This window comes from Oncorhynchus mykiss, chromosome 3 (genome assembly GCF_013265735.2).
Source record: "Oncorhynchus mykiss isolate Arlee chromosome 3, USDA_OmykA_1.1, whole genome shotgun sequence".
Classification (NCBI taxonomy): domain Eukaryota; kingdom Metazoa; phylum Chordata; class Actinopteri; order Salmoniformes; family Salmonidae; genus Oncorhynchus; species Oncorhynchus mykiss.
Window position 1 is genome coordinate 15,622,857 of NC_048567.1, and position 26,453 is coordinate 15,649,309.

A 26,453-nucleotide genomic window follows, 5' to 3' on the forward strand; every position below is an offset into this window, starting at 1 on the left:
TTCATCTTATTTTGTAATATTTTCCGAGGTGTGAATTAAAAACCTGATGGTTACATCACAGATGAAACAATTTGTCCTTGTTTTTTTCCTAAACTGCAGATTTTGTCATTGAATAGAATACTAAAATAAGAATTGTATAAACATACAATATACATTTTTGAAGATTAAAACATTTAAAGTTGCAGTTTCATCAGTGATTTTAAATGAAATGTATTCTTCATCCATATATTTACTTTACCATTATGCAGCCTTTAGATTTCACCTTCTACCTATTGTTTGACTGAAGCTAAACTGGTTCTGCATTCTAGCTGTAACCCAGAGATCAGAATAGCAGAAAACTAAGGTAACATTGTCCTTCAGCTACATAGATGGCCTTCAAACAGTTATTCTTTATACCAGGAGACTATTCTCCTGACCCCTCCTGTCTCAGCCTCCAGTATTTATGCTGCAGTAGTTTGTGTCGGGGGGCTAGGGTCAGTTTGTTATCTGGAGTACTTCTCCTGTCCTATCCGGTGTCCTGTATGAATTTAAGTATGCTCTCTAATTATTTATTTCTCTCTCTCGGAGGACCTGAGCCCTAGGACCATGCCTCAGGATTACCTGACATGATGACTCCTTGCTGTCCCCAGTCCACCTAGCAGTGCTGCTGCTCCAGTTTCAACTGTTCTGCCTGTGATTATTATTATTTGACCATGCTGGTCATTTATGAATATTTGAACATCTTGGCCATGTTCTGTTATAATCTCCACCCGGCACAGCCAGAAGAGGACTGGCCACCCCACATAGCCTGGTTCCTCTCTAGGTTTTGGCCTTTCTAGGGAGTTTTTCCTAGCCACCGTGCTTCTACACCTGCATTGCTTGCTGTTTGGGGTTTTAGGCTGGGTTTCTGTATAACACTTTGAGATATCAGCTGATGTACGAAGGGCTATATATATCAATTTGATTTGATTTGAGGAGACACCATTTTGTTGTCTTTGGTCCCTTGTCCTGATATTTCTTCATATGAAATGTGAACAGTGGGGCTATCTTCAATGTACAGGGTGTGTTTGTGTAGTAGTTTGTCTCTTGCTTATACCTGCGATGCCACCTAAAGTTGGTTGTACATCCTGACCAAAAGGCACTCCTACTTTTGATAACAGGGTTTATGTGATGTATTCTAAAGGTGTGCAGGTAAAGCCATGTCCATACACGAAACAGCGCAGTGAGTTCTCCATGTTTTTGCTTTTGGCACACCCAGACAGCAAATACTGGTAAAACCAGAAAATAATACCTGATATTGCAAAATGTTTATATTTTGTCATCCTTTTATGACTTATATATATATTTTTTACAGTATATGACATAAGTACAATTTCCAAAGGAAGGGTTAGACCATTTAGGATTGTTTGAGTACAACAGTTATGCAGTGCCTAGCAAAGTATTCAGACCCCTTGGATTTCTGTGTGATTAAAATGGATTTAGTTGTCTTTATTGTAAAAATCTACACAAAATACTCTTAAAGTGGAAGAAAAATTCGATATATTTTTTAAAGATCAATACAAAATTCATAACTAAGTATAGTATAAGTATTCAGAATCTTTGTTTAGGAAATCCTAAATGATTTCGGGAGTACAATTTGGCTTAACAAATCACATAAGTTATATGGACTCATTCTGTGTGAAATAATAGGGCTTGATATGATTTCTTTTTTTTAACCTTTATTTAACTAGGCAAGTCAGTTAATAAGAACAAATTCTTATTTTCAATGACAGACTAGGAACAGTGGGCTAACTGCCTTGTTCATGGGCAGAATGACAGATTTTTACCTTGTCAGCTCGGGGATGTGATCTTGCAATCTTTCGGTTACTAGTCCAACGCTCTAGGCTGCCACCCCAGGTAGAATGATTCCTCTGACTTAAGAAAATATTCACACCCCGGACTTTTTCCACATTTTGATGTGAAATTAAAATGGATTAAATTGAAATGTTGTATCACAGGCCTAAACACAATACCCCATAATGTAAAAGATGAATTATGTTTTTAGAAATGTTTACAAATGAATAAAAAATAAAAAGCTGAAATGTCTTGAGTCAATAAATATTCACCCCTTTGTTATGGCAAGCTTAAATAAGTTCAGGAGTACAAATTTGCTAAACAAGTCACATAAGTTGCATGGACTCTGTGTGCAATAATAGTGTTTAACATGTACCCCATACATACAAGTATCTGTAAGGTCCCTCAGTCAAGCAGTGCATTTCCAACACAGAGTCAATCACAAAGACCAGGGAGGTTTTCCAATGCCTCGCAAAGGAGGGCACCGATTTGGTAGATGGGTAAAAAGACAAAAAGGTTCTTACACTTTGGATGATGTATCAATACACTCAGTCACTACAAAGATAGAGGCGTCCTTCTTAACTCAGTTGCCGGAGAGGAAGGAAACTGCTCAGGGATTTCACCACGAGGCCAATGGTGACTTTAAAACAGAGTTTTTAATGGCTGTGACAAGGAGAAAACTGAGGATGGATCAACATAGTTACCTCACAATACTAATCTAAATTAAAGTGTGAAAAGGAAGCCTATACAGAATAAAAATATTCCAAAACATGCATCCTGTTTGCGATAAGGATCTCCTGAACACAAAGTTATGTTTTGGGAAAATCCTAAGTACCACTTCAGATGTTCAAGTATGGTGGTGGGTTAATCATGTTATGGGCATGCTTGTCATTGGCAAGGGATTTTTATTTTTAGAAACAGAATATAGCTAAGCACAGGCAAAATCAGAGGAAAACCTGAATCAGTCACACTGGAGCTGCTTATCAAGACATTGAATGTTCCTGAGTGGCCTAGTTACAGTTTTGACTTAAATCAGCTTGAAAGTCTAGGGTAAGACTTGAAAAGGACTGTTTAGCAATGATAAACTTGACAGAGCTAGAATAATTTTTAAAGAATGTGTAAGTATTGTACAATGAAGGTTTGTATAAAGCTCTTCGACTTACCCAATAAGACTTACAGCTGTAATTGATGCCAAAGTTGTTTAACATGTATTTAATCAGGGAGCGGTTATTTACATTTTGTTCATAAAAAATATGAATAATTTCTCCTTCCACTTTGACATTACAGAATATGTTGTGTAGATTGTTGACAAAAAATGACAGTACATTTTAATCCCATTTTATAGCACAATAAAAGTGAAGAAAGCCAAGGGGGCTGAATACTTCCGCAAGGCACTGTAGCACAGAGATTCTTTAAAGACTGAACACTCAACTTTTCAAATACATTTTACTACTTTAGAGGATCAACCATTTTTGTAAATTTTTTGAAAATGCAATAAACTGGATTCATGTCAACTCAGTCAGACACCCTAAAAGGAATGTTATTTTTAAATTTATTGTCCAACTGTTTAAAGGCCTTGTTTTATTCTAACATGAGATTATTCATTTATTGTCCAACTGTTTAAAGGCCTTGTTTTATTCTAACATGAGATTATTCAAATATGTAATACAAATCTCCCAACTTTTCTATTGCACTATATAGATTCAGAACATAAAGTTTAAAATTATCACTTCGTGTCACACCCTGGTCTTAGTATTTTCTTTATTATTTTAGTTAGGCCAGGGTGTGACATGGGTGTTTTGTCTTGGGGTTTTTGTAGGTATTGGGATTGTGGGGTTATCTAGAATAGTCTATGGCTGTCTGGAGTGGTTCTCAGAGGCAGGTGTTTATCGTTGTCTGATTGGGAACCATATTTAGGCAGCCATATTCTTTGAGTGTTTCGTGGGTGATTGTTCCTGTCTGTGTTTGCACCAGAGAGGCTGTTTAGTTTTTTTTATTTTTCACGTTTGTTTTTGTATACTGATCGTGTTTTCATCTTTATTAAAAGATTTATACAAATAACCACGCTGCATTTTGGTCCTCCTCTCCTTCACCGCAAGAAAACCGTAACACTTAGGTATATCTCAGCAAATACTTCAACAGTTTAAGCATATATTTATTCCCGAATATTGACAAAAACATTTATTTTTAAGGGGGTTACCCATCAGTGACAGAGTTGAAATGTCGCTAATGGAGTACAGATACTTAAGACATTTTTTAAGATCAATACAAACACTAAATAATACATTAGAAATTCCCCAATAAAAAATAAATAAAAAATCTGTTCCATCAGATCTTTCAGCACTCTGGCAAAGTTGATCTGATGCGTGGGACCGGTACAGGTGGCACCGGGCTGATGACACGCACCTCAGGGCAAGTGTGGAGGAGGCGGCACAGGACGTACTGGACTGTGGAGGCGCACTGGAGGTCTGGTGCCGGCAACGGGCTGGTGACACGCGCCTCAGGGCAAGTGCGGGGAGCAGGCACAAGACATACTGGACTGTGGAGGTGCACTTGAGATCTGGAGCGTAGAGCTGGCACAATGCGTCCTGAGCCTGGGCTGGGCTGTGCAGACGCACCGGAGACAGTACGCAGAGCCGGCGCAGGATATCCTGGTCCAAGGTGGTGTACTGGAGACCAGGAGTGCTGAGCCGGCACCATCCGTCCTGGCTGGATGCCCCCTCTAGCCCGGCAAATGCGAGGAGCTGGAATAGAACGCACCGGGCTATGAATGCGAAATGGAGACACCGTGCGCATCACTGCGTACCACGGTGTCTGACCAGTCACACGCCCCCCACGGTAAGCACGAGGAGTTGGCTCAAGTCTTCAACCTGACTCAGCCAATCTCCCTGTGTGCTGCCTCATGCTTGTCTCGTTGGTACAACTCCTCGTAATATCGCCGTTCCGCTTTCGCTGCCTCTATCTCCTCCTTCGGACGGCGATACTCCCCCTCCTGCGTCCAGGGTCCTGCTTCATCCAGAATCTCCTCTCAGGTCCATTCCTCCTGAACACGCTGCTTGGTCCTTTGTTGGTGTGATCTTCTGTCACGTTCGTCGTATGAAGGAGACCAAGGCGCAGCGTGGTATGCGTACATTCTTATTTTAAAAAAATGAACACTGAACAAAATAACAACACGAAGCTATACAAACGAGTGCTGACAGGCAACTACACATAGACAAGATCCCACACCAGAAAGTGGGAAACAGGGCTGCCTAAATATGATCCCCAATCAGAGACAACGATAAACAGCTGTCTCTGATTGAGAACCATATCAGGCCAACATAGAAATACAAAAACCTCTAGACCTACAACAACCCTAGACATACAAAACCCTAGACATACAACACTACATACAACATCATGTAGTAACCAAAAAAGTGTTGTTTTTTTATACATGATTCCATATGTGTTATTTCATAGTTTTGATGTCTTCACTATTATTCTACAATGTAGAAAATAGTACAAATAAAGAAACAGCCTGGAATTAGTAGGTGTGTCCAAACTTTCGACTGGTACTGTACAATTAATGACAAGAACTATATATATATCCCATTTCCAAAGCAGTTAGGACATTGAAATTCTCAGGCCAATCCACATTTGTTCATCTAGCATTTACAGTACAATAAACCATTAAATATATATATATATATATATATATATATATATATATATATATGTGTGTGTGTGTGTGTGTATATATATATATATATATATATATATATACACACACACACACACACACATATACACACACACACACACATATACACATATACACACACACACACACACACATATACACACATTTGAATCCCTACACAGTGTTCATTCTCTATATATCAGAAAACTTTTCTGTTATCATTCCCACAGTCATTTGTTATTTAAGAAATGAGGTAGTTGCTGAAGTGAGGGTTGGTGTTGCTTCAGCAGAAAGTATAAAACATGGTTAGAGACATCACCTCCAGACTTCTCACAGCATCAGGTAGTACACCATGGCCAGGATCAACAGCCAGAACTGAATCAAATAAAGACAAGGGAACGTTAGACTTACAGCAACAAAGTGCAAGTGTTGTTGGACTTTATGTTCTGATAATGTCTCTACTGTATGTTGTGGAGTATACAAAAGTGTCCGATAAATTGTTTTCGGGTAATAAATCTTGCAACTGAATACATAACTATTTACCAACCTAAGTAGAGCAACTGAAAACTCACCATAAACATTAGCACAGCGAAACCATACCAGCTGATAGCCCATGTATATCGACTGAACACAGACTCAATGTGGTTGAAGCAGCCCTGGGTAGAAAGATAGAGGGTATAAACAGGATAGCCTGTGCCAAGGTGGTTCAAGGACAAGCAACAATGTGCTTACTTCAAGTGGGAGGTATAAATGACCCCTAACCACTGATACTGTACAGGGTCAGATATTTTCCATACTGTTATTAGTTACAGTACAGTTATAATTCATGGCAGGTACTGTATAATCAGATCCTAGATCTGTGGTTATGAGCTACTTAAATCTTGAGCCTTCAAGTGAGAATCAGAGAACCAGAGAATCTCTTAGGTTTTAGGCAATGGGGATGTGTTTTCTCACCTTAGTGAACATGGTGGTGTTCTGGCCATTCTTGCAGGCCTCCACATTCACCACCTCGTAGTTGTTCTTCCTCTTGCAGCAGTGGGTGGGCCAGGGGTAGTCTGTACCAAACTTCTCCCTGAAGGTGGAGTTGTACTCTATCCAGTCCACTGGGCCATCCGTTCCACAACACTCCACCTGAAATAGGAGAGGAGAGGATGTCGTAGAAACAATACATGGGTGAGGAATATTCTTCAATCAAACAGGAATAGTTTAGTTAGTCAGTGGACAAACTGATGTTGTGACAGACTGAACTCACTTCACTCAAACTGAGCCAGCTACTGTATAAGTATTTGTAGAACGTGCAGCTCTACATTCTTTATCCTAGCTACATCAACATAGCCTGCAGAGGTTGTTTCTGTCTCTGTGCAGCAAACTGATCCCATCCCTTGTCTTTCACACACTATGGGGCTGTCCAAACCGGTTCACCCAGCAGAGACACATCGGGACTCTGGCATCGATGATGGAGAGAGAGGGACATGCTATGTCATGTCAGAGCTGACAACTCATCTGCTACTCCCAAGGGTGTGTGTGTGTGCGTGCGTGCGTGCGTGTGTGTGTGTGTTAGTGGAATGTGATACCTTTCCCTAACAGATACTCCACACAATAACATAGGCTTAGTCGGTCTTCGTGCTAGTCGTCTGTTTGGAATGTGTGGTGTGGCTCTGATTAGTCAGATGATCCTATGACAGATTCCTTTGATTTGGTGACCAGTCACCTCTTTCATCACTTTGTTCCATGTCAGTGTGATCCGACTGCCAGAGTCACTGTCGGCTGCATAGTACTTCAGCATCTGCTTCTTCACCAGATTACTGTTTCCAACCAGCTACAAACAGCACATAGGAGAGGATGAGAGAAAACAGGAGAATACGTTTCAAAGTGGAGTTTCTAGAATGGTGCTGTTCAAGCAATGTGAAGATCTGAAGGTACCCCAAGGTGCCCATTTCCCATGTACTCACATAGTCTCTGTGGGTGACTGCAGTGATACACGAGGCACACTCAAATATGTAGATGATCAACATCAGGATCAGATACTGTCAAAATTCCAAAATAAATATTATCCTTTACTTGAAAAGAACAACAGGGAAAGAGATATAGACATACCATATATTCCACTTGAATTATATATTTTGAATCAGTGTTCAGATGAACAAATGAAGAACTTCGGTGACCAAAGAGATTGTGATGAATTTAGTATCAAAGTCTTACTGTTAGCATTAAGGCACGGCTCTTCTTCGCAGCAGCCAAGATACCAAAGACACACATGCAGAAGAAGGCAAAGCCTGTGAAAATGGCAATCCAGGCCCCGGCAAAGATGTCATCTTTCCCCGACACACCAGATATAGGGTAGAGCTTGAATTGATCTACTGCAACCCAGATGGCCAGAGCGCAAAGGGCAAGACCTGCTGCCTATAATAAGGTAATAACATGTATATTAAAAGTTGTTATAACAAATTGTAAACATTATTATAACAGGATCCTACATTACAATTGAAAGTGTCAATAACCCGTACAGTGTAGTGCTGAAAAGGACCAGAAATCTAATGTACTGTAGTAAACTTCTGGATTAGGACAACACCATAGATCTACACACCATTTGTCTACTATATGATTACATATGATTAAACAAATACTTTCAAAATACAGCTACTATAGGAATCAAATCAAGTGCAACTCTTACAGCTCCAAATATATTCCCCAGGATGAGAATGACCATAAGACAGGTGAATCCCTTTCCATCAGCCATAGTAGCGGTCCTTCTGTCAGCTCCTTCTAAACCCACTGCTCCTGAGCAGAGAAGAAGAAGACAGTGAAGAAATAACAGACCCAAGTACAAGTGTTCCTAACAGATCCAAGAGAATGTAGGGTCTGGCTGGATGTAATGAATTGTAGACATGGGAATGTGTCCAGGGAGTGGCTTGATCTTATTCACACTAGCAGCAACAGAAGTGGTCCAACCAGTCTGGGGCAGCAAGAGATTGCATTGTGGTCCTTTTGAATGGAAACACTGAGATATTGACTACAAAATATGACATGATCAACTTAGACTACATCTGGCCCAGACAGAAAGTGAGCAGTTCTGCCTGAAGCCATCAATCTTCAGTCTACCCCTAGGCTGTATGATGTTACACCTATAGCAACTGGTATTTAACCATTCTTGACCTTTTTAGGTTACAGCAGTCTCTTAAATTAGCAGGTTTAAAGACTGTTAGAGTTAGAGCAATCATCACATCATCTATTTTTTCACACAACAAACATTACCTCCCCTGCAGTGATGTCAGGCCCTGAGCATCTTTTTCTGTTGACCAAACAGCTGTCGTTCTGTTGTGCCTGCTGTGCTCAGCACCTGTCTCAGCTTTCTGTTAAATGTAGTCTACTTCCATGATGTCATGGGGCATGTCTGCACATGTCTTGATCCCAAGTTCCTAAAAAAAAAAGAATTAATACAAATCTTTGTCCAGTATGTTTACATGCATCTTCATTGTTTTGTATCTGTGTACTGTATATTGACTAATTGGGGTGTTTCCAACATTGAATTTATTGTCAACAGGCCTATTTGACATAGCTCAATAATACACTATTCCAGTGGACTGTGGCGTTACTATTAGTAGGTTGAAATGAAAAGCAATGAGGACATCTGCTGGGGAGAAGTGCCATTGCTCTTCTTAACTGTTCACACTCAAACAGGACACAGGACAATTTTATTAGGTAGTAGGCTACATTGTTGACAATGGTGTTTCTCATGAATGGATCATTAAAAACCTCTAGAAAGTCATTTCATTGCACACATGTCATAATAATGATTTTTTTTGGCTCTACATTACATTTGGCCTATGAAGGAACTCGTAGGTTATTGTCTTAAACGTACAATAAAATAAGTGGCATTTGTAATTTTATTGTAATAATTATGATCTGAATATCAAACAACAAATTTTATCTTGCTTCATACCAAGTAATATTCTTGTCATGTTTTTTATTCATGTTTCATATCAAGTAATATTCATGTCATATAAGCAGCCAGTTCTTGTGTTTTCCAATAAGTCACCAGTTTGTCTCTCTGTATTCACACACCGTAGTCTTGCTAACAGCAGCCTCTCTAGCTCGTTGTAATGTCCCGTAGGTCGTGGCCAGCCAGACTACACACACCTTGCTCCACCTGAAAAAAAATCTATATCCTGGAAGCAGGTTCTGTGGTTTATTTACAATGCAGCATGTGACTGACTTGGTCAACATTGAAGTGAATGGGGTTCAGATGTTATTCCTAAAGAACTTACCACCTCGGCAAACCTCCAGAAGACAAGGATTACTCAATACAAGAGGAAAAAACACTGTAGTGATATTAGCCTTAAAATCAAGTCTGCATATCATTTTATTTTATCTCTGCAAGGTAAGTAGTCTGTCATTATTTATGCTTAAGTATTCTCCATCCTCCATCCAACTAAATCAGTATCTCTTTACATTACAGTAGACGGGATAAAGTGCTGTAATGTAAAATGCAACCCTCAAATCACATTATTTCTTACTCCATAGTGTTATGTAGTAGGTAGTGTAGTGTAAGCACACAGTTAGGAAACACATTGACAGGATACACTTCCAAACTCCATTCCCCCAGGAGGCAGCAGGTGCTGTCAATGAAGGTGATAGTCAGTTCAGTAGGTGTCAGGAATGGAACATAAAGTTGGATGCCAACCGCCAAAAAAGTATTGTTGGTGGTGGTGGTAATGCTAGATTAAAAAACATGAGCTGGCGTACACCCAGAAAAAAAGTTTGTGTGGAGGTGCTGACTAATGGCGAATAAACTATGAACTATCAAAATAAAGAAAGTAACACACAAATTGCTGGGAGTTTATATATGGAGTGTGCAAATACCCATTAAATTACTGGGAGTTTATATATGGAGTGTGCAAATACCCATTAAATTACTGGGAGTTGATGTATGGAGTGTGCAAATACCCATTAAATTACTGGGAGTTGATGTATGGAGTGTGCAAATACCCATTAAATTACTGGGAGTTGATGTATGGAGTGTGCAAATACCCATTAAATTACTGGGAGTTTATATATGGAGTGTGCAAATACCCATTAAATTACTGGGAGTTGATGTATGGAGTGTGCAAATACCCATTAAATTACTGGGAGTTTATATATGGAGTGTGCAAATACCCATTAAATTACTGGGAGTTTATATATGGAGTGTGCAAATACCCATTAAATTACTGGGAGTTTATGTATGGAGTGTGCAAATACCCATTAAATTACTGGGAGTTTATGTATGGAGTGTGCAAATACCCATTAAATTACTGGGAGTTTATATATGGAGTGTGCAAATACCCATTAAATTACTGGGAGTTTATATATGGAGTGTGCAAATACCCATTAAATTACTGGGAGTTTATATATGGAGTGTGCAAATACCCATTAAATTACTGGGAGTTTATATATGGAGTGTGCGACTTTCTTTATTTTGATAGTTTATGTTGGTGGTATTGCAACCGCCGTTAAACCTCATTGAAGAAGAAGAAGAATATGAAGAAGGTGATCGTCAGTCAGTATCCCAGCTAGCAAGCCATAAAGGCTGTGGGTTTTGTTTGGTGGCCATGAGGCCTTTTGTTTGTTTTTAGCCTTTAGTTTGGACATGCCTTTGGTATTTTTCCTTTTGGTACATTTTATGTTTAGTCACCAACTGAAAAAATATATAATACGCTTGGACTGGCTGACCAAGAGGTCAAGAGCCTAGGACCTCTAGACAAAGAGAGTGCAACAATATTCATAGGCTAGTTATTGGTTTTGTAACAAGAGCATCTTGTACAATATCAAGTCTTAGGAACACATAATTGTGACAAATACCTTTATACTCATTTGTTTTTTCTCAGGGAGATGAACTGAGCTCATGATGACTGGGAAACTGAGTGAAGAAATGGTGGAGCTGCTGCTTGCACCATGGCGATCGTCTCCACGGGCGACGGGACTGGAGGGCAAGCTGGTGGCGGCGTTGGAACTGTATGACCACTTCCCTTTAGATGTGGCTGTTACTGGGGGAACCCAGGAGGCCAACACTCAACTGGCCAGAGCACTGTGTGGGTTAGGAAATGAGGAGGAGGAGGAGGAGGAAGAGGAGGAGGAGGAGGAAGAGGAGGAGGAGGAGGAGAAAAGTGAGGATGAGGAAGCTAGTGATGATGATGAAATTGAGATTTCGGGGACTCTGACTAAAGTGTTTGAGAGAGAAGGAAAAGGACAGGTTAAGGAAAGTGATCAGGACGACAACAAGAGAGATGACCCTCCCACTGAGAACCAACCGATCGTCCTGCACCCCAAATCACCAATGGTCCTGCACCCTAAAATCCCCAACATTCGGATTTGGACAATTCCAAGCCTCGATGGCCAAAACCACCCTATTGAACACTTCGATGTGTTGGTGGTCCTCACCTCAGTGCAGCACCAGGACAACCTCTCAGGGCCTATCATGGAGCTCCGCAACAGGGACCAACCGCTGTTCTTAGTCAGAGCTGAACAGGAGTGGGACCTGGTCCAGGAGAAGCTCACAGGACCCTGTAAGACCTGTGCCTGGGAGAGAATGAGAGCCCGTCAGATGGAGATTGAGAGGAAGAGGCTGGCAGCCACAGCTGGAGATGCTGAAGTCCCAGAGGATGTGAAGCAAACGTTACTAGAATTAAGGGAAATTGGAGCGACCATGACTACAGCGCTGCCTGAGCTGAGAAAGAAAGCCTTCTGTCAGTTCATGGTGGATGTTTTCAGAGAAAACAGAGTTCCAAAACTGCTGAGGAATGACGAACAGTGAGTGTGTGTTTAGTCTCATGTTATGGTTAATTGTGCAAACAGTGTGTACAGATCATTCATATTAATGAAGCTACATGGCAATTTTCCAGATTCAGAGTAAATAATCAAGTTTGTACCTTGAGGAGATACTGTAAAACAAACCATAATTATTATTTTTTACCCAAATCACACTTCTTTGTATCATTGCATCCTTTTGCTTGTATCCTTCCCTGCAGGTCTCTGCTGTCAGCTGGACTGAGAATGGACAAGCTGCGTCCGGGGGACATTGATCAGAATGGACACCTGTTCCAGTCCAGAGATCTGACCAACCCTCCATCCAGACTTCTCTCCGCCCTCACGGCCTTGGAGCACCTCCGACTGGACCTGGGGGTCCTGGGGCAGACGGGTTGCGGAAGCTCCAGCCTAGTCAACTCCCTCCTGGGCTTGAAGAACCAGGACGAGAGGGCGTCTCCCACTGGAGTCACTGAAACCACCATGGAGGCTCTGGGGTTCCCACACCCTGAGCTGCCTAATGTCTGGCTGTGGGATCTACCAGGCATGGGCAGGGTGGGGGAACTGGCTCCCTCATCGACCAAAACAGATCAGAAGGCTCTTTCATCTTCTCCGCAACCTCCATCTCCATTCCCTCCGATGTCGCTGACTCCTCTGCACCCACTATGTGATGTCTACATCCTGGTCTCGCCTCTCAGGCTTAGCCAGGTCTGTGTCCAGCTGCTGCAGAGTCTGTCAGCTCAGGGGAGGATGTGCTACCTGGTCCTCTCCAAGGCTGACCTAATGGGGGAAGGAGCTGTTGAAGAGGTTAGAAGGTGGAGTGAGGAGGCCCTAGGTCGACTAGGCCTCAAACATACCACTTTCCTGGTGTCAGCTCTCCACCCAGGGGAGTTGGACTTCCCCAGGCTGCAGGAGCTATTGTGTAGTGCACTGACTTCCCACAGAAAGGCTGCCCTTGTTCATTATGTTGTAGAACTTTTGGAATCAGAGGTGTGGGGGGGAAAGGACCAGGCAGACCCTTGTAAGCTTCAGTGACATGTAATTTCAACAAACTATATTTGTTTTGTTTTATTTAACCTTTAATTAACTAGCTATATAGCTAGGTACATTGTTTTTTTTATCTGTCTCCTGTTGTATCAAAGCCATGATGTGAGACGTCAGAGGCTCTGGATAATCTGAATGACTGGGTCCATGTTCTATATTAAAATCTAAATCAAATCTAAGTTTATTGGTAGTGTACATGAATTTAAAATTGAATCAAATTGTATTTATCACATATGCCAAATACAACCTTACAGTGAAATGCTTACTTACAAGATTTGCAGGTGTTATGGCAGGAGCAGCAAAACACTTATATCTCCAACAGTGCAGTAGAATGTCTCACAAATACAATACAAATGTACAAATAATCATTGTATGGTAAAGTTGTATCCAGTTTATGAAGGTATGGGTCATTTTGGTTTTAAGCAAATAAAAATAAATAAATTAAATACAATTACCGGTATTCAAATGAGTCATTGTATTTATGAACGGTTATGAACTCCACATAGCAATACAAGAAAGCAGCCATGTTGTAAGTGCTTTCCCATACACTAGATGGCAGCCATACAGAAAACAGAAAGAACAAGCAAAGGATTTCCAGCAAAAAAGACGAAATCGGTGATTGTAATTGGTTGTTCAAAGCAGCGACGAAGTCCTCTGTCATCAACGTTATGTCACGGAGGTTCATATGAGTCGTGACTCCAACTTTAGACCGCACAAGGTAAATTCTAGACATTTCTACATTTATTCCAATAAGCATATCGATATGTCTGTTTACCTCTCGTGAAGTTGTGCCTTCCTTTGCAACGTATGCTACACTTTTTCCCCAGTTGTGTTGCTTGCTAACCGGCTAACAACGTTTACGGTTATTTTGAATGCATTGGATAACACCTGACAACAGGTGTTGTGAGCGAAGACTCCTTCAAAACAACTAACGTTACTTTGTTGAATTAGATATGTTGCCGGTGTATTGTCATTTACAGTAAAACTGCACACAACCGAATGACTGCCTTTGGCCCCTAGTGGAATTTGGCATCATTCCTTTGCACGTTCACTGGCCTTACTTACCAACTAGAGAAATAGCTAGAAAATCAACCTTTGTCACATACGCCGAATACAAGTGTAGACCTTACCGTGAAATGCTTACTTACAAGCCCTTAACCAACAGTGCAGTTCAAGAAGAGTTAAAAAAAAAAAATATTTACCAAATAAACTAAAGTAAAACATTATTTTAAAAAGTGTTCACAATAAAAAATATAATCTTCAAGCTAGCTGTATTTAGGCTATTGCTGTATCCAGCTACTGCTAGACATATGCTCAACTGTTTCCCGAGTGAAAACTGTCACTGACTGTACAAGAAAGTATTTATTTCAATAGTACATTTCTCTTGTTTCTCTGAGTCTCCAGACAGCAGATTAAAAGGGACTGTCATTATGTCATCTTATCAGGGGCCACCACCCAGACCCAACCCTCCTTCTCCACTCAGATTAGTGGGAGACATAGGCTACAACTCTCTGTCAGTCATCTGTTTGATGAGTGAGAGACACCGTCATATTGTTTTAGTAACGGGCCCTTGTAGCTAACTAAACTCAACTCCGTGGTGAAGGAAGTTTCTGATTATCTCCACCAATGGAGTTGAGCAGGGACCAGGCTTTGTGGAAGTCAGTCACTGACTACATCGATTCGGCCAAAAATTTAAATTATGAAACACTTACCTTGTACCTATGTTTGTCCTCTGTAGTTGGGTGCCTTTGTCCATACTTTTTACCAAAACGTTTGTCAAATACAACCACTGACCATTTCCACATTTTCTATTGTTCAAAGATTGCTCTAAAACGTACATTATCCTGCCTAATCTGAGATTCAATTGGCACATGACATACCATTTTAGAGCAACAGAAAATAGGAAACGGTTGGTGGTTGTATTTAATGAACGTTTTATTAAAAAGTATGGATTTCAGCGAACAGGCACAGAACTACAGAGGACAAACATAGGTACACGGTAAGTGTTTAACAATTACACTTTTTAGAAGTATTGACCTTGAGCGAATCGATGTAGTCATAGCTGAATTCCACAAACCCTTGTCACTGCATCACCCTGTGGGGAAGCTCATCTTCAAAAACACTTCCTCATGGGGTCAAGTAGGCTTGGCCAGGCCACTTGACAGTTACCGGTCTGATAGTGTGCAGCTGTCCTTGTTTCCCCCTTCGTTAACCAAAGCCAAGCTTGGTCCCTTCACTGAAGTTTCTACTAACATGACTTGGCTTGCTCAGTTGCTCTTAATGCCATTTGTCTGGTACAGAATAGACACTACAGCCCTGTTCTGTCCCATTGCACAGAGCTGGGCATCGTAGGGCTAAATGCAGAAGACAGTGGCTGTCCTGGGAGGGGGGATCGGGGGCTTGTCAGCCTGCTTCCACCTCAGCAAGAGCCCCCAGGTCTCCAAGGTAAATATCATTACCACAACTATCTCCACATATGCTGCATGCAGGTAGACTACATCTGTACTGTAAGGCCAAACATACTGTAATTTAGCTGTTATTACACTATTATGAGATGCCCACTAGGCCCTGCACAGGTACAACATTGTCTGTCTGTGTAGATAGTCCTGCTGGAGAGGGCTGGACGGTTCGGAGGCTGGCTAAGCTCAACTCGTAGGGAGGATGGAGCTGTGTTTGAACATGGACCCAGAGGGATTCGACCTGCAGGAGCCGTGGGACGAAACACACTCAACATGGTAGGCACTGTGTGTGTGTGTGTGTGTGTGTGTGTGTGTGTGTGTGTGTGTGTGAGTGAGAGAGTAGGTAAAAATCGAAGTCTGTTTTCTACAGGTGGAAGAGTTGGGGCTGGAGAGCGAGGTCCTCCCAGTCACCTATGATCACGTGGCCTCTAAGAACCGTTACCTCTACGTGGGAGGCCAGCTACACAAGATGCCTTCTGGCTTAGGGTAAGGGGGGGTAAGGATGAGTGATAAAATAGTACCATGTTAGACACAAACAGCTATGTTCATGTATTCACAACATGGTGAAATGAATCAACTGTAGGTAGTCCGTCACCCTCTGTCCCTCTCTCTCCCTCCATCCAGTGGAGTAGTGCGTACAGTCCCTCCGTTCTCTCGTCCTCTGGTCCAGAGCGTACTGAAGGAGATACTGATCAGCAGAGGAAAGGAGGAGGATGAGTCTGTTCATTCCTTCGTGTCGAGAAGGCTGGGCACTGAGGTGTGATGGTGTTAAAAAAAGACCCTAAATGATGTCCACACAACTTCCACATCAGTTCAGAGTGACAGTATGCTCCTCTTCTCTCTGCAGCTTGCAGACATTGCCATCGACAGCCTGTGCAGGGGAGTGTTTGCAGGGGACTGCAGGAAGCTGAGTGTGCGCTCTTGTCTCCCACCACTCTACAACGCAGAGAAGGCCAGAGGTTCCATCGTCCTGGGGATGTTGCTGGGCTCAGGTGAGAGAGAGTCCGCCACCACACCGAAGCTACATAGGAATTCTGAGAGTCTAAAAGGTCCCCATAACAGTCATATTGCTGACCTGTCTAAATGAGTAGATGAATAACAAGTGTGACTGTCACCCCAGGCCCTGAACCAGACGTACCCCCCTCTACCCTGGCCAAGAGGGCCGCTCAGGAGAACTGGGCCCAGTGGTCACTGAAGAGGGGCTTACAGAACCTTCCAGAAGCCCTGGAGGAGAGGATGAGGAATGGGGGACGTGTAGAGGTGCACAAAGACACCCCTGTGATGGGGCTAAGTACTAATGGGACTGGCTGGGAGGTGAGACTGCTGGAGACCTGGGGGTTGGGACACATGTGTGTGTACTGCCATTGCACTGGAGTTGTGGCGGTACAGTGAGAAAAAAAGTATTGTCATTGTCAAAAAGTCTGTCATAGTTGAAGTGTACCTATGATGAAAATTACAGGCCTCTCTCATCTTTTTAAGTGGGAGAACTTGCACAATTGGTGGCTGACTAAATACTTTTTTGCCCCACTGTATATGCATTTTTAAGTTGTTTATTAAATTGAGTAAATTAATCAACTGATGTCTGTGGAATTGATTTTTTTAACAAAGATTCAACTGGAGGTCGGCACCATCAAAGCTGATCATATCATTTCTGCTCTACCCGCAAAAGGTAAATTAACTTTTACTAAACTTGACCTCTGAACCTTTTAACTTCAAACAGTGATTCTAAATTCAGTCCCTGCCGTTCTGCCTGTGGACCTGGAAGCCTGTGTGGTGTTGGTCTTCAGTTGTGAGTGTGTTTTGTTTTAGCTCTGGCCTCAGCACTGCCCTCTGCTGCACAGCCCCTGTCACAGCAGCTACTGGAGATCGCCACAGTGACCGTTGCCGTGGTAAACCTGGAGTACGAGGGTTCCGTCCTGCCTGTCACTGTGAGAACACTCAATGAGAATGAAGCAATTTGTTTTAGAAGATTCTCTGTTATTTTGTATGGGTATGCGTGTGTGTATCTGAGTGTTGTCTTGTGTGGCCTCAGGGCTTTGGCCACCTGGTGCCATCCTCAGAAGACAGAGGTCTCCTAGGGGTGGTCTATGACTCTGTGCCCTTCCCCCAGCACAACCGCACTGGAGGACACACCACCAGACTAACAGTAAGAGACACACAATATATATGTACTATATTCTCTCTCATACACAAACAATTACATAATGTGTGTGTTTATAGGCCTTGCAAGAATACTTTCCTATGTTAATAATGCACAGCATGGCAGGGACCAACCTACCATGTATAAACCAAAGTGGAACCCATCAAGATATACAGGATTACACTCAGTGTAAATGATTCATGCTTTAGACGTGATGATGACAGATCCCCATGTCCCTTACACAGTCCAGCCCCATCCTCATTTAGGCTTATTGGGTCATGTCACAGGGAGGTTGTGGAGGGAGTTTCTGTTTGGAATACCCTGGTGTGGAAGACATACTGTAAACTAACTGCAAATAGCCTCTGGTGCCATGTGACTTGACTTCTACAACATATGTCACTCCATTATTGATGTTCCTCCTCACCTTCTTAAGACATTATTTGTTTACTGGGCAGATGCCTGTTTCTCTAGACACGTCAGTTTATGCAAACAGACAAGCTGCTGGCCAAGGCAAATATGGTGCAGCCATCCGTGGGACTTCAACTCAGTAGCCCTGAACAAGGCTGTTGTTGGAATGTAGTTCCATTTCTTCACTGATGGTCTTATAGGTCCTTTAGGACAAAGGATGTTTGATCCATTTATTATTAAGCTGGCTGGCAGGCAGGCAGACAGACAGTTTTCTAAATCAGGGGTTCCCAAACCCAGTCCTGGGGCCTCGCCTGGGTGTACGCTTTGGTTTTTGCCCTAGCAGTACACAGCTGATTAAAATAACCAACTCATCATCAAGCTTTGATGATTTTAATCCGCTGTGTGTGTACTGTCTGTGTTCCCTAGGTGATGATGGGCGGGGCCTGGTTCCAGGAAGTGTTTGGGAATCCAGAGAAAGTGACTGAGCAGCTCCTCCTGGATAGGGCTACCCAGGCCGTGACATCACACCTGGGCGTTACCACACCACCTATCTGGAGCATTGTTGCATTACTCAAGGTAAGGTGTGTGTGTGTGTGTGTGTGTGTGCTTGTTTGTTTCAAGAGACTTGAATCAAAGGCCTCTTGTTCAATTTAATTCATTAACCACTATATATCACAAGAGGTCCTCATTGGGCCCTGGATTCAATTAGTATTCGAACCAACCTACCATGTATAAACAATCTATTCAGTTGAGCTCCACTATCATAACTTAGCCCTGTGCCAGGGGAGCAAGACTGGAGCAAACAGATCAACAAGCCTGTTGATGATCACTATCTCACCAGATAGATGGCTCTTCTCTGTTTCTGTATTGGTCTTTCCTTCTATGGAACTAGATAGGCAGGATGGAGAGAGGCACTGGGATGTTAGATCCTCTTCCCCAACTCCTACACACACATCTTCACAGACACGCACTACCCCAAGTCAGCTACATCAGTATTCATAGTGCTGCGTCTCCCTGATTCTAGCTCAAATCCTGATGCTCTCTGCGCTCCCATGTCAACCAACAACCAGGCAGCAGAGATAGCAGGAAGTTTTGAGCAAGACAAAGAGTTGAATTTGAATGGTATGCTCTGTATAGATAGACGACGCGATAATCACTTCCGAACTGACATTGTAGAGGAACAAATGTCCTATTTTTTAAATTTGTTGACAGGATGGATTCATCTTTCACTGCTATCTTCCATAAATGTGATCTGAGTGCCTGCTTTCCTGTCCAGTCACTCTTAGTTTTAACGTCCTCCACCATTTGTCGTCTGGTTCCAGGTCTGTATGTGCTTAGCCAACTCCTTGGCATTACGATGATAGTTAAGCGACGGCTTTAGCTCATACAGGTCTGGGATCAGGACAGCTAATATAATTGTTGTCTTAATATGTAATTTATCTTCTCTAGGACTGCATTCCTCAATATTACCTTGGACACTGGAAACGACTTGGTAAGATGAGGACAGTCTTCATTTAATAGATTCGATTTTTGCTTTTGTGCTGGGTATCTCTGATCTCTGTGCCCTGTATCGAAAAATAGGGTTAGTTTTTTTAATATACCTATCTACTGTGAATATCTGTTGATTTGGGCTTGGTTTTTCTATCAACAGAAAATATGAGACAGTACATCAGAGACCACAATCTACCCCTTAGTTTGGCTGGGTCCTCTTATGATGGCGTCTCGGTCAATGATGTCATCTTCAGTGGACGGATGGCAGCAGAGGGCCTTGTGGGAAAAGTCTAACCAGACGTTCAGGTTCCAACCATGGATATAAGCTTATATTGTTAAGAGATCTTGTTTTTTTTCCCCCCAATCGCATTGCGTTCTACATTTAGTTTTGGTTTTACACAACTGTATCACCGGCCATGATTGGGAGTCCCATAGGGCGGCGCACAATTGGCCCAGCGTCGTCCGGGTTTGGCCATCATTGTAAATAAGAATTTGTCCTTAACTGACTTGCCTAGTTAAATAAAGGTTAAATAAAAATACTAATAAAATGTACATACAACTTACTAGTCACCCTCTGCATTTAAGCCCTCTGCAAAGGGATGTCATTTTCACGCAATATCCTTGATTTATAAGCAGCATATTTACGAAGTTTTCCATTTCTATCTCATTTCGACAAAGTACAGCTTGAACCTCGAGATGATTCTATCAGAAACAAAACTCTGTCTGAGACATCACCACTAGCCTGGAAATCACAGGTAACCCACAGAACAGTTCTCGTTCTTATAAAATATTGTTTTTGAAATAAAGGGCTGAATGAAGTCATATGTAGTCACTACGTAAAAGGGAACCACAATCTGAACTGTTTTAGGGTGATCTGTCCCCAAAAGCTTACTTCAAGGATTTCATTTTCAGAATGTAGATGTAACATTTTAAATTCAGGATGAGATTTCATCTTTTAGTTATGGTGCCTTTTTGCTAACAGAAATCACCGCCCCTTCATGAATGTACAGGCATATTTGATGTGGGAGACATGTAAATGATGTGATAATCAGTGGTGTGTATATCCCTACTCTAACTGTACTTTGCAGCCATCTATTTTTTACCCTATCCTCTCTGAATATAGCAGACAAAAATCTATTATTAATATTATGGTAAAGTATGTGCGCTGATGTTTCATCACCGTGGTAACAGAACCACACACACTGATGTGATGATCTCGATATGGTGATCTATCATGTATTTGGAATCTAATTACCATAAAGGAAACTTTTAATTTATAGAGTGCACGTACCGTGGCAAGTGGATGGCTTGATAATGTATTTTTATACACATTTGTTAAATGAAACTTTATTATTTGGAGAATGTTGCAGAGCAATAAATATGATGCTTTATCATCTTTTTGTCTACGTCATGGACTGTCTTAGTGAAGGTCAAAATGTTTGTTTAAAAAAAAAAGAAGATATTTTTTGACTTGCTTCAGGTCATTTTCAACTGACATTGAATACCAATATATTTTACTGCCCATAGCCAGAGTCAGAGGAATGATCCTGCAGAGAAACAGCTTTACAACAGTGAGCTGATGACAGATTTAGGCCACAAGTCACTTCCCTCTGTGATCTACTTCACAGAATGAAATAAGAAAGCAACTTGAGGCCTTGAAAGTCAGTCGCATAAACGAGAGAGCAAGCAGGAGAGAGAGAGAGAGCTTTTGTCACTGCTGCCTCTCCTTAAAGCTATCTTACGGACAGTTTAGATGCCAAATTTATGGCGAGTTGAACTGAATAGAAATTAAGAGCGGCCTGGCACGGTGAAGAGCTTTGCTTGACATACTAATTGGTTTTATACAACCGCTCTCAACACTGGAGCAGACTTCCTCGTTGGTTTGGGGTCGAATTCAGGCATAACAGTGGCCTCTCACAGAAGTCCTCCACCTGCGAATCCAATACCATTATTTTTTTCCCGTTGTGGGTGTGGTTCTAAACTATTGGGAAGTCGGAAATCTCTGACTTCCGACTTGAGTGCGTTCAAGACAATTGTGAACCCCCCTCCCCCAAAAAACGGGCTCCGACTTGGAAAATCATTTCGGAAACTCTGGCGTCTTTATAGAACTCCCGACATTCCGACCCGAAGATCACTAACGTCATGATTTGACCTCGTTTTTTTAATTGAGTTCTCACCTTTCGATCTTTCTCACCAAGGCCAATCACATCGCACCGAATGTGGATCTAGCGGTCGTCTGATTATTGATAATTGGGTGATGGAAGGCCTTTGCTGCTATAACAGCCAAACTCTTCTGGGAAGGCTTTCCACTAGATGTTGAAACATTGCTGCGGGGACTTGATTCCATTCATCCACAAGAGCATTAGTGAGGTCGGGTACTGCTGTTGGGCGATTAGGCTTGGCTCGCAGTTGGCGTTCCAATTCATCCCAAAGGTGTTCGATGGAGTTTAGGTCAGGGCTCTGTGCAGGTCAGTCAAGTTCTTCCTCACCGATCATGACAAACCATTTCCATTTGGACCTCGCTCTGGGCATGAGGGCATTGTCATGCAACAAAATTGGAACCACAGAATCGTCTAGAATGTCATTGTATGCTAGCCCTAGACCATTATTCCTCCTCCACCAAACTTTACAGTTGGCACTGCGTTGGGGAAGGTAGCTTCCAGAGGCAGTTTGAAACTCGATAGTGAGTGTTGCAACAAAGGACAGACGATGTTTACGAGCTTCAGTACTCGGGAGTCCTGTTCTGTGAGCTTGTGTAGCTTACCACTTTGCAGCTGAGACGACGTTGCACCTAGACGTTTCCACTTCACAAGAACAGCATTTACAGTTTACCGGGGCAGCTCTAGTAGGGCAGAAATTTGATGAACTGACTTGTTGGAAAGGTGGCATCCTGTTGTATGACGGTGCCACGTTGAAAGTCACTGAGCTCTTCTGTAAGGTCATTCTTCTGCCAGTGTTTGTCTATGGAGATCGCATGGCTGTGTGCTCAATTTTATACACCTGTCATACCCAAATTTACTAATTTGAAGGGGTGTCCACATACGTGTGTGTATGTATATATATATATATATATATATATATATATATATATACACAGTTGAAGTCAGAAGTTTACATACACCGTTGCCAAATAGATTTAAACTCATTTTTTCACAATTCCTGACATTTAAACCTAGTACAAATTCCCTGTCTTAGGTCAGTTAGGATCACCACTTTATTTTAAGAATGTGAAATGTCAGAATAATAGTAGAGAATGATTTATTTCAGCTTTTATTTCTTTCAACACATTCCCAGTGGATCAGAAGTTTACATACACTCAATTAGTATTTTGTAGCATTGCCTTTAAATTGTTTAACTTGGGTGAAACGTTTCTGGTAGCCTTCCACAAGCTTCCCACAATAAGTTGTGAATTTTGTCCCATTCCTCCTGACAGAGCTAGTGTAACTGAGTCAGGTTTGTAGGCCTTCTTGCTTGCACACACTTTTTCAGTTCTGCCCACATATTTTCTATAGGATTGAGGTCAGGGCTTTGTGATGTCCACTCCAATACCTTGACTTTGTTGTCCTTAAGCCATTTTGCCACAACTTTGGAAGTATGCTTGGGGTCATTGTCCATTTGGAAGACCCATTTGCGACCAAACTTTAACTTCCTGACTGATGTCTTGAGATGTTGCTTCAATATATCCAGATAATTTTCCTCCCTCATGATGCCATCTATTTTGTAAAGTGCACCAGTCCCTCCAGCAGAAAAGCACACCCATAACATGATGCTGAAACCTCCGTGCTTCACGGTTGGGATGATGTTCTTCGACTTGCAAGCCTCTCCCTTTTTCCTCCAAACATAACGATGGTCATTATGGCCAAACAGTTCTATTTTTGTTTCATCAGACCAGAGGACTTTTCTCCAAAAAGTACACATGGGGACAAAATCTTTGTCCCCATGTGCAGTTGCAAACCATAGTCTGTTTTTTTTATGGCGGTTTTGGAACAGTGGCTTCTTCCTTGCTGAGCGGCCTTTCAGGTTATGTCGATATAGGACTCGTTTTACTGTGGCTATAGATACTTTTGTACCTTTTTCCTCCAGCATCTTCACAGGGTCCTTTGTTGTTGTTCGGGGATTGATTTGCAGTTTTCACACCAAAGTACATTAATCTCGAGGAGACAGAACGTGTCTCCTTCCTGAGCGGTATGGCGGCTGTGTGGTCCCATGGTGTGTATACTTGCGTGCTATTGTTTGTACAGATGAACGTGGTACCTTCAGGCATTTGGAAATTGCTCCTAAGGATGAACCAGAGGTCTACAATGATGATGTCAAGCAAATACGCACTGAGTTTGAAGGTAGGCCTTGAAATACATCCACAGGTACACCTCAAATTGACTCAGATTATGTTAATTAACCTATCAGAAGCTTCTAAATCCATGACATCATTTTCTGGAATTTTCCAAGCTTTTTAAAGGCAGTCAACTTCGTGTGTTTAAACTTTTGACCCACTGGAATTGTGATACAGTGAATTATAAGTGAAATAATCTGTCTGTAAACAACTGTTGGAAAGCTTACTTTTGTCATGCACAAAGTAGATGTCCTACCTGACTTGCCAAAACTTTAGTTTGTTAACAAGAAATTTGTGGAGTGGTTGAAAAACAAAACAAGTTTTAATGACTCCAACCTAAGTGTATGTAAACAGGTCAGTGACACAATTTTCCAGTTCAATAATTCCTGCTTGTTTATCATCCCCGGGGCGCTGGCTTCTGACTGAAAACAGACTAGCACATTGCCACAGACGATTCACTGTTGGAATGTGACATGGCGGCGGGGTAGAACATGGAACGGCATGAAAGGTGCCCTAGAACTGTTGTTGAATCGTTTCATGTTTGACGGTCTTCAAATTCCATCAGGACCGTTTGGCGGACCGATCGTCCTCTCTTGGATTCTAGACACAACCTGCTTAACTAGCCTACTGCTTCTGGCATCTACTGTATGGAGAGCAGTGGCAGATGCCGCTGCTGTTGAAAACTTTTAAATGGTTCTGGACACTGGCTTCCTCCACAGCGGATGGCCCTCATCTCGAAGAGAAGGAGAGAAGTTATTGTGCTTCTATTTGATTAAAAAAATCTATTGAGGAGGAAGTCAGGAAGACAATGAGATTTTTTCCATCTATCTGCTGTATTGCTCTCCAAGAATAGGCTGAAGGTAATTTCCTCGCTTTCTGTTCCCTGTCCATAAGTCTTAGGGCAGTGTGTCAGCATTAAAAATACATGTAGGCTATGAAGATTTAAAATTATGTAGGCCATCAAGAAAGTAAGATTTCATTTTAGATTTGGGAAGAAAGTTTAAAGTTGGTGGCTTGATTTTTGTAGCCAGTGTGTTTGTCATAAGTTTGTACTCTTTCTCCCTCTGACCCCTCTTCTTCCTCCTCTCCTTTTGAGTGCTCTGTAATTCACACGTTGGTGGAGTAGCAGGAAGCCAAGAGGGGAGAAGACTGAGAAACAGGGTTAATTATCTCCCCACCACCCTCCTCTAAAAGGAATATTCCACCCAAAACGATCGTTTGGTATTTGTTTCATTAGTCCATTGTTGACATAGTCCCAAAATGTTTTGTTTGTCAGCAATCAAGTTTTCAAGATACGGGGACAATTTCTGTATTTTGAAAGTTACTTATCTTGAACACTTGATTGCTGACAAGCAAAACATTTTGGGACTACACTCTTAAAAGAAAAGGTGCTATCTAGAACCTAAAAGTGTTCCTCCGGTGTCCCCATAGGAGAACCATTTGAACAACTCTTTTTTTGGTTCCAGGTAGAACCCTTTACATGGAACCCAGAAGAGTTCTACCTAGAACCAAAAAGGGTTCTCATATGGGGACAGCTGAAGAACCCTTTTGGAACCCTTCTTTCTAAGAGTATATGTCTCTCACTGTTGCCACCTGCTATAGACCACCCTCTGCCCCCAGCTGTGCTCTGGATACCATATGTGAAATGATTGCCCCCCATCTATCTTCAGAGCTCGTGCTGCTAGGTGACCTGAACTGTGACATGCTTAACACCCCGGCCATCCTACAATCTAAGCTTGATGCCCTCAATCTCACACAAATTATCAATGAACCTACCACGTACAACCCCAAAGTCGTAAACACGGGCACCCTCATAGATATCATCCTAACCAACTTGCCCTCTAAATACACCTCTGCTGTTTTCAACCAAAATCTCAGTGATCATTGCCTGCATCAATAATTGGTCAGCGGTCAAACGACCTCCACTCTAATCACTATCAAACGCTCCCTGAAACACTTCAGCGAGCAGGCCTTTCTAATCGACCTGGCCTGGGTATCCTGGAAGGATATTGACCTCATCCCGTCAGTAGAGGATGCCTGGTTATTCTTTAAAAGTGCCTTCCTCACCATCTTAAATAATCATGCCTCATTCAAAAAATGTAAAACCAGGAACCAATATAGCCCTTGGTTCTCTACAGACCTGACTGCCCTTTCCCAACACAAAAAAATCCTGTGGCGTTCTGCATTAGCATCGAACAGCCCCCGTGAAATGCAACTTTTTAGGGAAGTTAGAAACCAATATACACAGGCAATTAGAAAAGCCAAGGCTAGCTTTTTCAAGCTGAAATTTGCTTCCTGCAACACAAA

The 26,453-nt window shown here is 42.0% G+C and overlaps 3 protein-coding genes across 4 annotated transcripts; 2 read left to right on the forward strand and 1 right to left on the reverse strand.

Moving 5' to 3' along the window:
• Window positions 1–5,580: 5,580 nt before the first annotated feature.
• On the reverse strand, window positions 5,581–8,869 carry upk1a (uroplakin 1a). Its single transcript, XM_021592768.2, has 8 exons — window positions 8,747–8,869; window positions 8,166–8,272; window positions 7,694–7,894; window positions 7,444–7,518; window positions 7,203–7,310; window positions 6,446–6,622; window positions 6,064–6,147; window positions 5,581–5,866 (listed from the first exon to the last, which is right to left on the reverse strand). The coding sequence occupies exons 2-8, from the start codon at window positions 8,229–8,231 to the stop codon at window positions 5,822–5,824; spliced, it is 756 nt and encodes a 251-aa protein (XP_021448443.2). The 5' UTR covers window positions 8,232–8,272; window positions 8,747–8,869; the 3' UTR covers window positions 5,581–5,821.
• Window positions 8,870–9,706: 837 nt separating this feature from the next.
• Window positions 9,707–13,769, forward strand: zmp:0000000951. Its single transcript, XM_021592762.2, has 3 exons — window positions 9,707–9,872; window positions 11,359–12,280; window positions 12,499–13,769. The coding sequence occupies exons 2-3, from the start codon at window positions 11,376–11,378 to the stop codon at window positions 13,307–13,309; spliced, it is 1,716 nt and encodes a 571-aa protein (XP_021448437.2). The 5' UTR covers window positions 9,707–9,872; window positions 11,359–11,375; the 3' UTR covers window positions 13,310–13,769.
• Window positions 13,770–13,879: 110 nt separating this feature from the next.
• Window positions 13,880–21,222, forward strand: ppox (protoporphyrinogen oxidase). 2 transcript variants are annotated; one of them, XM_021592753.2, is made up of 13 exons: window positions 13,880–14,036; window positions 15,656–15,763; window positions 15,919–16,053; window positions 16,148–16,263; window positions 16,402–16,534; window positions 16,625–16,769; window positions 16,898–17,091; window positions 17,386–17,446; window positions 17,587–17,705; window positions 17,810–17,923; window positions 18,752–18,901; window positions 19,775–19,817; window positions 19,977–21,222. In XM_021592753.2, exons 2-13 carry the CDS (start codon window positions 15,677–15,679, stop codon window positions 20,108–20,110), a joined length of 1,431 nt encoding a protein of 476 aa, XP_021448428.1. In that variant the 5' UTR covers window positions 13,880–14,036; window positions 15,656–15,676; the 3' UTR covers window positions 20,111–21,222. The 2 variants fall into 2 exon arrangements, with proteins under 2 accessions (XP_021448428.1, XP_036826241.1); XM_036970346.1 differs by having other exon boundaries at window positions 16,898–17,037.
• Window positions 21,223–26,453: the final 5,231 nt, after the last annotated feature.